This window comes from Uranotaenia lowii, chromosome 2, assembly GCF_029784155.1.
Source record: "Uranotaenia lowii strain MFRU-FL chromosome 2, ASM2978415v1, whole genome shotgun sequence".
Lineage (NCBI taxonomy): Eukaryota > Metazoa > Arthropoda > Insecta > Diptera > Culicidae > Uranotaenia > Uranotaenia lowii.
The window spans coordinates 424,516,074-424,529,873 of NC_073692.1; the positions used below are offsets into that span (position 1 = coordinate 424,516,074).

Here is a 13,800-nt window from a genome sequence, read left to right on the forward strand (position 1 = left end):
GTGCCCATACCGTACCCATGCCTGATCGTATGCGCTGCTGCTCGGTTTCGAATAGATCGAACGAGCCATCTATTCGCACCGAGCAGCAGCATACGATCGGCGCGTAACGCGATATGTGGTGCCGGTGCAGGTTACGTGAAAAGGGGAGGGGAGGGGAGGGTGATTGGGATGATCACCACCCGCAGTAGCTTCAAGCAAAAGGAAAATACGTTCGTTCGAAATCAACTCAGCCCGAGCGAATCTCGGCTACAGTCGGACGGAGTAAGTAGTACTGTCATGCGAAATTCAACGCATTGAAAACTTTCACGAAGATTTTCCCAAAACTGTCACGAAGCTTAAAAAAATTTCATACCCACGAACAAACTCTCGCATGAGGTAAAATAAGCCATCGCTGTACATCGCACGACCGCTCCTTTTAAAACTGTCGGGGATATTCGGGATATTCGGGAGGTTTCATCGAGGTGCATGTGGGACATTCGCAAGAATACTGTCGTTCGCCAGTACTTTTCGGAAGCCTGCTTCTGACAAAAGAAAGGTCTCTGGAATAAAGAGACTTGGACTTATAAATGATCACTTTTTCCACTCCATGAAAAAGGTTATCAATTTATAAACGGGATCGCGAATCGTCCTAATTTAAAGAGCATTCTACGCTAATGCTGCATCTTAATCCACTGCAGCTGATTATTATTATTTTTTAAATGATCATCCTTCAAAATTGTCTCAGCAACAGTTGAGCAATTCTTTGCGAAGTTGACATAATCTGACACGTTAAGTTGAAGGAGATACAACTAATTTTTACGTCAGGAAATGAATAGGGTTACGAAATTTTGTTCGGGCGAAAGTTATTTTAGAGAAAAGCAACCATTTCCGGTTAATGTTTTTGGTGTATTTTCAGTCATTTGTGTAGAGAGATAAGTATCAACAATAGTCAACAACAAGATAAGAACATTGGTATAATTCGAACACGGGTAGGAACCAGTTTCCTTGGTCCTGTGAAGCCTCCGGGATTCCTAGTCGGTAGCTGAAGCTTTGCTGCTCCCTTCGGATTTTCAATGGTGCTGATCGATGTTGGCGTAACTCTCTCCATGGGGATGGTGGCCGTGGCCAACACGCTTGACGTGAGCCTGAAATCCATTATGGTGGTCGGACTTGTACTCAACCTCGCGGTGGGTTCCGTCGGCTTCATCCAGAGTGTATCCTCCCTTGACGACATCCCCATCACGGGCCTCCCATTGGCTTTTGTGGTCTCCGGTGTGCCCATCCTTGACGCCGTACTCGAACTTGTACTTGGGATGATCATGGTGTTCCTTGTGCTCGTGGATTTCATGATGTCCATGATCCGATCCGTAGTACTGGGCCGAGGCAACTACAGCCAGGCAGGCGACCAATGCGATAATCTAGATTTTTTTAAGAAAGTTGAAAATTTGCGAAAGTTTATTAATTGTTTTGAAATTACCTTAAACATGTTGCTGATGAAGATGTTGTGTTGTAGCTTATTGAAACGCTGTAAGACGACTGATATTCTTCTACTAGAACCCAGCTGCTTTTATATGGAAGAGAACTGCTGATCAATGGCAATTCAATTAAAATTTTCCTTCAAAAATAAGCATAGAAAGAGCGAAAACGCAACAGCACCCTATGAATGGTTGGCAGAAAACCATCGAAAACGCATGCAATCAGCTAACTAATTGGTAAATCATGACCTCCGAAACAGCAAGTTGCCAACCGAAAAACGCTACAGAATATATCTACATATGCATGCACAAGACACAATCGGTTGTTTTCCAGCTGACCAAGACCCAGTCGGAATTAACACCCCTCAATCTCCAATTTGATACCGGACCATTCGAGAGTTAGAAAATGAACATGCCACATATTATGAATATCTTTTCCAACGGTGGCGCCCATGAACGTTTTGTTCGAAACATAAATATGCAAAAAAAAGAACATCTCACCATCTCATAGCGCTCATCATTTATGACCAAACCCTCGAGTTTGAAGAAAGATGAGATGATGCTTGAGAAAAATCTATTCGGTGCACGATAAAAGGTGAATGGATGTTGCATTCATATTGAAATTTCTCAACAAAAGTTCTTGCCGAAACATGCGATTTGAACCAAGAGTAGTTTGCAGGTATCGTGCTGGAGTGGCCCCAAAACTAGACAGCTTGGAGGCTACTTATGAACTCGCCAATCTTTGGTTGTGACCAGCGCGATTGAATCGTTCATTTGCTTTCAAGACTTTAACGTGGAGAGACGAAGGTGTGGGAAAAAGCAGTTTTTAAATTTCTATTTCGTAGGTCTGAAAAATTTCCTTTTTCCGAGATTTCAAGAATTTAAAAGCTGATTTTGTTTTATTTGGGGACGCTCAAGATAAATGTGCCATTCTAGTTACCAAGATTCAAGGGATTGATTTGAAAGTTAAAGTTCAATAAGATTTGAACACATTTTTAAATAAAGGGAGATAGCTATATTCATAATTGGAGATTGAATAAACTTAAATCAATGAATATAAACTTTCTCAAAAACGGTGAGAAATTTTAACTTCTAGGATAAAGATACCGTAGAATGGAATGAATTGGAACACAAATAGGATTTTTTTTGTGATATAAATATCAAGCAATCTACACATTATTTTTCCTTCTTCTTTCAGATTCAAAGCGTTCCTTGATTTATTGCGTAAGACCAAATACAACTTAAGTTTACTGAATGTTGGATGGAAAACTAAAAAAAAGTTATTTGAAGTATAAACATAATCGTCCAATTTCATATCAAGAGAAGTTTTATTTGAAATCACTTCAAACAGAAATGTGACATGGCTAAGCTTGCCAGATTGCTGGTTTTATCCGGGTTTGCCCGGATATTTAATAGACAAATTTGGGAACAGTCTGTCCCAGTCTGGTTGCCCGGATTTTATTGAAAAAAGTCCGGATTTTACCCGGATTTATTCACTTTATTTGGCGAATCAATAAAAAAAAAACAAATTGTTTTGTACAATAATTTTAAGTATGCCTCCAAAACGAAATTTTTAAACAAGGTTTATAAAAATTAAAGGTTTTTTTTGGAAGCCTCAAATTTTATTCAAAATCGGTCGAGTTTTGAAGACAATTTTTTTTATTAATTTCTTGATTTTTTTTGAGTAGTTTATGGAGTTTGACCGAATTTGCCCGCATATTTCCCGGAATTTGGTCAGATTTTTCCGGCTGGGTTGAGTGAGTCTAAAATTCTGACAACCTTAGACATGACCATTAGTTTGATATTTGAAGAAATATTCTTTAAAAAAAAATTTGCGAGAAAAGCAAGACATTTAATTAAAACTGCTTCGAACAGTGACAAATTTGAAAAATATTCTTTGGCGAACTAATCTTAATCTTAATTCAAGAAGGAAAGAGCTTTCAGCTTTCGCAGGAAACCTAGAAATAGAAATCAAAATTGTATGGGAAATTTTTTGCCTTTGAATATGAGTTTGGGTGATAGAAAAAAATTGATAAGGTTTGGTTCATGTTAACAAAATATACCATCTAAATCAAATCGGGTGCTAATAGAGCAACATCCGACAGAAATATTATGAAAATACTACAAAAAAGGACCGATTCACTCCATTAAACGGTAACAGAAAATTCGTTTCTGTTTATGTTACTCTGTTCTTTGAATTCACTGAAGTTATGAGGATATTTTTAGGAATAAAAGGCTAAATATTTGTTAAAACCTTATCCAAATCGTTTTGCCATTTTGAATTAATAGTAAAAGAATAAAAATGAAATCTTTTTGAAATAATCTTATTATATTTTGATTTTTTGATTCACCTATTGTGACATATAATTAATTAATATTATGAAAGTTTCGAAAATTAGTTTTTGAAAAAATTATCACTTGAAGGCTCAAGATCTGTTGATTTTCAAACCGTGCAAAAAATTTATCAAAATTTGAAAAAAAAAAATGCAAATCCCATTCGTTATTTTATTCATAAAAAGCTAACGGCAATATTTGTGTTTTACTCTATGAAAACAAAAAAAATATACTGCATGGTGAAGGCAAAAGATTGTCTACTGTTAGAGAAAAGAAAAGTTTAATGCCTTTCTGTCTTTCTGTTTTTAAAACTTTTTTCACTACTTTATTTTTTTCCAATTTGACGTCCCGTTAAATTCAAAAGAAAATTAAGACTCATGAAGCTAACAAATGTAAGTTCTTTAAAAGTTATTAATCATTTGCTTGAGTTGAATTGAGACATTTGAGGGCAAAGTACTTATATTTTTATAAATTAAAATGCCACCGAAATGAATAGTAAATGATCAATAAAAAAATTCTAAATCGACACTTTGAATAATGCCACAAAAGTTATTGAATGAAATTTGGCTCGGAAAAGAAAGTCACTCATATTTCACATAAGATGATATACTTTTTTCGACTTTAGGCCTTAAAATAAACAATGGCACGAACTCACTGCCATTTTGTCATAATCGGCTTTTTTGCATAATAAAGCTTAAGAATATTTGCTTTGATACTCAAGTTCGGCAAGAGTTTTATCAAATAAGCACGAATATGCCAATTTCCATTTCAAATTGCCTTTTTTTTTTTTTAATAAGCACAAATACACCTCACTTACATTTGAAATTAGTCTCAGCTCTTTTCCAAACCTAAAACTATATCTGTATTTGTTCATTGAATGAATTGAAATTATTATTGTTTGCTCTGCATTTTTTACTGCTTAAGCCAATCTGATTTTTACTAGATTCAAATTAATTAAGTTAACATATTTAAAAATTCGAAAAAAAAAATATTTTTTATATCCCTTGAGGAAGGCCAAGACCAAAGGCCAAATCGTCGAGCAAATTGTAAATTCTAGTATTTGCTTCCTTCTGACTGGAATGCCATTTGAAATTATAAAGAAGGGTTATCAAAAAACAGAATGAATCTAATTAAAAATGCTTTCAATAATTTTCAAAAATCTTATTTTATTACAAAAGGCGACAAGATATGGAATATTTTAAATAAATTGAAAACTTTGTTTCGACTTTATAACTAGGTCCCTTGAAACGCTAAAAGTTTCAAAACTTCAGGCTCTAAAGCCATTAATGGAGGGACCAAATAAAATCGGAGAAAATCTAAATTCAAATTTTGATGCCAAATGACTAAAAAATGCAAAAAACCTCCAGAACTGGTGTTATTTCAAATATAATGTTTGACAAAAAACGACTTTTGGAACTCAGGTGGATGTTCTTCGAATGTGTGAATTTGTATTGAAAATTAATAATTTTTTTTCCGACTTTCAGAAAAACCTTTCTTCCGTAATTTCATAATAAAATATTTTATACTTGAACTAAATAATGCCTTCACTTAATAATTTTTTAGTTTGCACTAATCCAATATATGTATGACAGTTTACACAGTACAACTGTTATATCTTGGACAATACACATTTTTGCTAAAAATCCCTTATAATAACTAACGAACGGCTCCAGAAACAAATTTGCTCTCGTATTTTGATTTCATACCAATGTAAAGAAGACATTATTCTTGTAAAAATTCATTCACAGAAGAAAGACTCGAAATATTGTTTTTTGACACACCCTAACATTTCAACTTTCAAAAGATCATAACTGATTTAAAAATCGTCATATGTACGTGGTGTTTTCGATAAATTTACATCAAAAACAATCAGCTACAATTTTTCAGAAGATAGTTTGGCTTTATCTTTTTATTGGAAAAAGTTTAAATGGGTAAATCATGCAAAAATGACACGCTCTAATATTTCGTTAAAGATTATTAAAGCACATGATTTGTAAGCATTTTTGGACAAGACACTATTCGTCTATTCTTCATGGTATCTTTGTTAATAATGTCGTAGCAATGAAATTCAGTCCTGGACCACTGTGCATTATCCTTACTATGATGATTTTTTTTTCCGAATGACAAAATGATTAGATAAGAATTTACAAGTGGTCATGGCACATTCTTTTTTAGTTAAAACACTTGTTAAAAGTCAAAGTCAAATCTCAATTATCAGTTTTGATAGTCAATTTGATGATAATAAGTATGAGTTTAAATTTTTAAAACCAGGGGCGATAAGCAAAATTTGACAAAGATTCAAAATTAGTACGCTTATTTCTACCAGCATCAGTTTTTTTTAAGGATTCTGAACCAAAAAGGCTCTTTCCCTGTGTTATCCTTACTTGACCTTGAATATCGTATTCGTTACATTTTCATCACACATAATTTCGATTCATCCGTAGTCTCGTTTCTCCAATTCGCCGGTCGATAACTCGCCATCCAGGGATTTGTGTCGTTCACTTTTTAATCTCATTAATAAAATTGTCATACATAAATCTTCTATAAATTTGTCAAAAATCATTGCCTCTGATGCCCAGCAGCCTTCGGTTCCATTCTTGGCCCTGAATCGTTTGTCGGCATCGGATCAACATCGGCCGGCCAATATCGACAATCGTCTCACTCAATGATGATGATAGAGGAGTCCGTCCGCTGCACCACTTGTGACTGTGACAGCGCGCCCTGAAAGAACACGTCTCAGACGATTTGATATGTAGCTACATTTATAAGCCGCTGCTGAATGTTCCGCGTGATCCCGGAATGACAACCCGCTCGCCAGTTAGTCGACATTTACTCGGCTTCCTCGGAGAAAGAATTATGAACCGAGTGAGGAATTATGCGTAAGCATCAGTCAGCAGCAAGCAAGGCTCCTTCTTCTGAGCCCTTCTTCAGTTTGGTGGTAGTCTTTGATAGGTTGGTTAATCGATAATATCGAAAAGCTTCATCGGGAACGCGCCTGGAATGGGTGCCTGAGTTTGCCTCATGGGGGAGGCTTGTCGACCATTCGATTGACGAGTTTTCTGGACCTTTGAAGCTGGACTCGGAAAGGAGGACGGATTAAAGCCACATTGCTGTCATCCGTGGTGTAGCTGACTGTCTTTTAATCTCGTTACGCATTTGCTCGAGCGTACCATGCATGAAGAATTTGATTTATAGCTTGCTGAAATTTGAAGGCATTTAATTGATATTGTGGAATCACACTTCTGTTTTTGAAACACCAAAATTTCAAAAAGAAATAAGTTAAATATGACAAATCTCACAAAATTGTATAACATAGCCAGCATCAATCAACATGAAATATCTACCAGATTCCGAAAAAAATCCTAGGATTAAAATTTTATGTTTCGAGCCAACTTGGATGAATAACACGAGAGAACAGCATTTTTGGTGCCAAAACTTCAATAAGACCAAGTTCATTCGTGTTGGGAAGAAGTGTTAGAAATTATGACATTCTGAAAATTTGTCAATGCAAAAATGTTTTCAAGATCTTTGGGCGTTGTATTTTTTTACAGCACTGTTGCTATTTCAGCCGTATATGATGGAAATATTGCTAATTTTTCATCACAACATGCGAAAATACAACACGTGTTGTAAAAAACCATGAAGACCACAGATCTTGAAAATGTGTTTGTATGGCAAAATTTATAAAATGTGCAAAAAGTGTCAAAATTTCTGTCACTTTTTCCCAACACCAGTGAATTTGCTCTAACTTATTTCGGCAAGGTACTAGATTCAATAGCTTTTACAGTAAGTAGGCAAGGTTACCTTTGTTTACAAACTAGTAGTGTGCTTAAATGAAAAGGCAAGCTTTGGTCGCAGCTGTCGTATTGATTAAAGGTTAACAAACGCAACGAATCAATCAACATGGCTGATTCTTTTTACCCCTTTGGATTATAACGTCTTGAATTTATAAAAAATTGTAAGATTTTGTCTATCAATTCAAATTTTGGTGATATGGCGTGTGGAAGTTTTAAAATTGGTCAGTTTAGAGTAAAATTGATCTTTGATAACTGATAAAGTAATCTCCATCCATCGTTTAATCAAAAATTCAGATCACGATGTTCTTGTTTCAAACACATTAAATTCTACAATTTTTATAAGTTCAAGTAGATCCGGTTACAGTCATTTCTGAAAGTATTCAAGAATGTCATTGAAGATTTGATATTTAAGATTTTAACGAATTGTTACAGGTTTGTTGAAAGGCTGAACAACGATTTGATTAATGGTAAAAATAATAAAGATTCAAATTAGTCTAATTTTTAATAACCAACTTCGTCGACATTCCCCATTTTGCATGTTTGGAAAAAAATGAAAAAAAAATATCTTTTTTCTCAGAAGTCATAATATCTCGTGGTATTCTAGAAAGTTAATTGTTAAATTAAATTTTTTTTTCTTTAAAAATATTGATAATGTTCTATAACATCATCAAAAAAGTGCACCAATTTGTTTGATGAATTTTTCCTTTTTTTCAAAAGTTATCTCAAAGATGCTGATTGGTCTCGTTTTGCAGAACAATTAAAAAGTAAAATATCTTCTCAAAGAGCGTTTACTGTCAAACAACTCACAGATCATATTTTTGATGCTGCAGTTTTAACAATTCCACGATCCAGTCTGCGTTGCGTGTGTGCGAAGAAAAGCCCTTCGTAAAGAAAAGAAATGAAGCGGAAATTAACAAACGAAATTTGCGGCGATGGCAAACTTTAGAAAAATTCGTAACCAGACAAGAAGAATCATCAAGCAAGCCAAGGTTGACTCATAGGAACAATTTGCTTCCAGTTTCAATTCTCAAATACCGGTCTCCTGAATGTGGCAAAAATTTTACAGAATCTCCGGGAAGAAAACGTGAAGAACTTTGCGAATTAACTCTGAAGGACAGTTTAAGGAGGACCCGCTTGACATTGCTGAAAATTTTCCATAGAACTTGGATAACTCTTCCAAATCAACAACTCCTGATCCCAATCACAACAACGCTAACAATAATGAAGTGAATCGTTATAATCCTTGTATTGATTAGGATTTCACATCAGAGAGCAATCAATCATTGCTCCGGTAATTCAGTTGGTCTCGACCAATGGTGTTATCAAATGATTAAACATACACCGTTGTCAGTTAAAGTAACCCTCCTAAATCATGGAAAACAGCCATTATTATTCCTGTTCCAAAGCCAAATGTAGATCAGATTGGTGTCACTGGTTTCAAGGAGTGTATTCGAAAAAAAATGCATCACTTTGTTTTATGAATAATTTTTGAATGCATAGATGTAAATTAATGAAATTTTCAGCAGAGTTACCTGGTATTGTAAAGTTTATAAATACAAATTTTGTGATTTTCTGTTAAGTGGTTTTCAAGATAGCTTCGAAAGAAGAAATTGTTCGACTTTAAATTTTGAGCAACACGTGCGCCATCTGAAATGAATACAACGAAATGAATTTTTCAAATCAAGGTTATTTTTGATTACCTTTGCTGTTTTCCTGAACCTAATTACTCATAATGTTGAATTTGCTCCAAGTTATAACAAATTTAGCCGATTGTTCTTTTTCGGCATAAAAACGACATATTTGACTTTTTTTCACTCCACCACCGTTTTTGCGTAATGGCACGATTCCAAATCTCATTTAAATAAAGTATAAACTATGAGGGAACTGTTAGTTTGCTTTGCTTTTCTATGTATTTTGAGCCATTCATCATGTAATGAGTAATTTGCAGCTTCCACAGATCGTTAGCCGCCTTAAGTACTAGACTTTTAATTTTTCTATTTTTTTCTCCTTGTTTAGCTCCGGGAAATACAGGCGAGGCTTGTTAACGATAAAATTCTGGTTGAAAAAAAGGCCAGGTGACCGCTAAAAAGTTCGTTTTGCTGTCAATTACGAATTTTTTAAAAAATCATCCCACAAGCAGACCAAATATTTTGAGCACGGTTTGACCACCGTTTTTTGTTTATTTTACCGGGGGACAGCTTTTCTATCTTGAATAAAAAAAGTCAGGCCTATTTATTAGTCAGCTGGACAAAACAGTCAGAAAAATTCAACTTTTTATCACTATGTCTATTCATAGTTTTGTATTGAGCTTGCAAAAAATCTCTCACATTCTTCTCGCTTCATGGAATAAACAATTTCACTCTTATTCAAATTTTAGCTCACTATTGGGTCATCTAAGACTTCTTAAAGGATTTTCCATGAGAACTTTGGTTGAACAGTTAATTTGCAGCTGTTTTTGGGTCTCTCACTTGGACTTTTCTGGATTTTTCTCGAACCTTCCCTAAAAAATTTGTAAATTAACTTCTTGATTGAACGCTATCTCACAAACCACTTGACAGATTTCGTACACGTCCACATTACGTGTAATCAACCATAGAGTTATTACGTATCTTGAAACATCTTCTACGCTTTATCAAGAGCACCATGGATTCCGCGCAGGACGAGTAACGAATACTTATTTCATGTATTCAAGAAATTTTCAAAAAGAGTTTGAGCAAGAGTACACACATTATGAAATATTATCTCTTGACATTACGAAAGCATACGATCAAGTCTGGCGATTATTAAAATTTAAACGCTATCATTAATTTGTCCAAAAAAAATGAACCAGTACCTACATAGTAGGAAAGGTGTTTGGATAATATCATGATCGATTTCTGAAAAGCGACCAAATACATTTTGTAGGTTGACCCAAAAAAATGACCTTTGTAAAATTTGGGCTCAATCGGATTTGATTTAGAGGTGCCTTAAAGCGCTCAAAGTATTGGTTATTATACCCTCAAAAATGGAACCAAAAGAAATTGAAAAAGTTGAAATTTTAATTAAAATAAAAATTTGATACATTCATCAACTCTCTTATCCATTACCTTAGAATGTGGTGGGCCGCTTCAGATTAAAAAAAATCTTAGGTATGATTTTAGAAAATATCCCCTGTGGAAAAATGAATTCTAAAATCAATCGCCTCACTCTATTAAACCTATCAAAGATGTATTCCGAACCAGTGATTACTTAGTATTTTGGAACACTAAAACAAAGCAGTGATTCGCATTTTGGATAGTAAACGTGACACCAACTAAAATTGAAATTAATCGATACCATTAATTTTCACAAAAAGTCATCAGTTGGTAAGCTTTATAGGAAAAACTTCGAGACTAGCATGAATGAAAATATCAAAGCATCTAACACTTCCCTAACAAGTGGCCTTCAAATAAATGCTTTCATCTCTTTGACGATTTTTTAGATGTTTGCTCAATGAATTAATTTAAGAAAAAAAGGTTTTAGTAATAAGATTTAACGATACCTGGATTAGTAAAATATTTGGACCTAACTTTGAACGAACTTTAAATTATAAAAACAAAGCGTCTTAAGTATTTGCTAGGCTTGCATCAAATATTACAGCATTTGCCCTTTTTCTGAGGCTTTGTTATCAAGGAAGTCGACAATTTTCTCATGAATTCATGTGTAAGTATCGAATTTATCCTAGAACACCCATTGAAATAATAAAGGTTGAACTATCAACTGAATCAAAATTAGATGGATGATCATTATGTAACCTACAGTTTGAGTTTTCAAATTTCAGAATACAACAAAGACTGATGTAATGGATTTTAGACTACTTCATACTGAACAGAAACAAAATGCAACAAAAAATCCTGAAATGCATTTAAAAAAATTTAACGGTCTGACTTAACAATATTAATCAATCCTAAATTTAAGCTATTTTGGCTTTTTCGTCTTTTACGTGTTACTTTAAGTTGCTTAGAAAAGATATCAGATTACAAAAAAAAAACACTGATAAAAAGTTTTTCTCTTATAAACACAAATTCAAGAGTCTATCAACAACTTTTTTTTTTCAAAAACGCTCGAAAATAAAAATATCAAGATTTTATATGTTCCTCAAAATCAATAATAACACCTTAAAAAAGAATAAATGTTTAACCTTCCAAAGCCATTTGCCAAATATCCGTTTTGTGGAAATTTGAGTTGTAGTTTGATTTGGTTTTCCTGGCTGTAAATGTTAACCGATTTTGATGATATTATATTCAATATGTAGGTAATTTATTCTTATTACTCAGAAAGTAAAAAGTAAGAAAAATCAATTTTATTTTTGAAGTACTCATAACTTCTGACAGATATTCTGTATTCAACTGTTTCATTGATGTTTGAAATTGTCAAGAATCCATCTATCTGACAATATATACATAGATATGTTGGGATGCAATGAAAGTTTTGATCGCTATCATAGATCTTCCGGTAGAAAAAAATCTTACTTAAAAAAACGACATCCAATTTTGGCTTTGCTTAGCTTTTTTTTATTTCCCCATGAACCGATTTTCAAAACTCAATTTTTTTTGTCGTTTATTTGATTATTATTTTCATAGAACATAGTTGGTCTGTTAAAATTACCAGTTCATCAGTATATTGGAATGATGATAAAGATGTTTGAAATGTGCGCTTCGGGTCATATTGACCCGAACAGCTTTGGAGGATTAAGGTCGAATATCAGTCAACCATCATTTGTCAATTTTATTAATCTTTTGACCTCTGAGAAAACAACTAACACACTGGACACACAGGTAGAATCCGCAGAAGAAGCTACCGAAGACGACTGATCCCACCGTTTAGTCCGCAACCGGTCAGCAATGGTTAGAAATAAAATTTATTCCCTCTTCTGGTTGATGGTCCTAATTCCTGACTCTTATGGTTTGTTCTTTTTTCCCCGGATTCTACATTTGTTTTTGATTTTTTTTTATGGAATATCCAAAACAGGTTGCTATCATTGGTCGCCCGGTTTTAAGAAGGAATAAACCTCACCGGATTCCGCCAAGTTGAGAAAATTAAAATTAATTCGAAAATTTTAATGTTATGCGTAATAAAAATTGTTTCTTATGTCCGTCAGCCAAGGGATTTTACAGTTTTCAACAGTCGTTTGTAGGTTCCACTCGGTGGCATCTTTTTGTTTGTTTGTTTTTTTTTTTGCTACGGTGTGCTCTGAATCATTGAGAATTCTGCCACTACTGGCAGACAGACAGGAAGGATTCATTCAACGTTTCGTTTCGAATTTATTGGCTAGTTTGCTCCGAAAATTTACTGGTCTCGACGTCAACGTGGCAACCGGAAAGTTGAGCGATAACTACTATACGGCTTCTAGATTATGGGAGATCAAACTGTTGAAGAATGTAGACAAGTCATCAATTTTTGGTGATCAAAACTCGTCAAACTTTCGAATTGTTTTTCAACATCGATACAAACATTTATACAACTTATATGTTGGAAAATAAATGTTAGTAAATTTTGTTAAACACATTTAACACGAAAATCTAGGTTTAAAATTATAATGAAAGAAAATATCTGAAAAAAAATTTCATTTTTCAATCCCCACCGATCCAATTACTCGATTCATAAAAGCTTCCCACAGCATTTGAAACTATTTCAAGGCATTCAATAAAATTCCCAGACAAATTCATTTAGCAAATACAAAACCAATGAATCGTTTCCACGGAACAATTCGAGGGAACCGTTTTTCCTGGAAACCACCAAAATTCTAAAACCAACCAGAAGCCAACAGCTTGTCACCTTTGGCTGAGAAATTTCATTCTAAAAATGATCTTCAAGTGAGAGAAAAAAGAACTTTGAAAGGAACATCCACAAAAGGCATAAAATAACGACATTGTGTCGATAAAAACCTCAAGAATCGAACATTCTCACACGAACTTTCAGGACCCGATCGACACGTTCCTGATTTTGTGTTGCACTGTTTTCATCATTCTGGGTTTGATCGAAAAAGGAAAAAAAAAACTGGAAAATTCTCCTTCCTGGCAGTGATTTAGGTTCTATTCATCCTTTAATTTAGCTTTATGTGCCTATGTTTAGGAGAGGGCTGGTCGAGCACTCTCCTCCCTCAGGGTCATTTTACCTGTTTCAACGGATAAATTTATGTTCCAATCAAAACGAGAACTGCCATTATTTTCCCTTGCGAAGCCCCGGCAGCATCA

At 34.3% G+C, this 13,800-nt stretch overlaps 1 protein-coding gene across 1 annotated transcript; it reads right to left on the reverse strand.

The window, feature by feature from the left end:
* Window positions 1-888: 888 nt before the first annotated feature.
* On the reverse strand, window positions 889-1,506 carry LOC129746334 (cuticle protein 19-like). Its single transcript, XM_055739938.1, has 2 exons — window positions 1,457-1,506; window positions 889-1,397 (listed from the first exon to the last, which is right to left on the reverse strand). The coding sequence occupies exons 1-2, from the start codon at window positions 1,463-1,465 to the stop codon at window positions 1,050-1,052; spliced, it is 357 nt and encodes a 118-aa protein (XP_055595913.1). The 5' UTR covers window positions 1,466-1,506; the 3' UTR covers window positions 889-1,049.
* Between the last annotated feature and the right edge of the window lie 12,294 nt (window positions 1,507-13,800).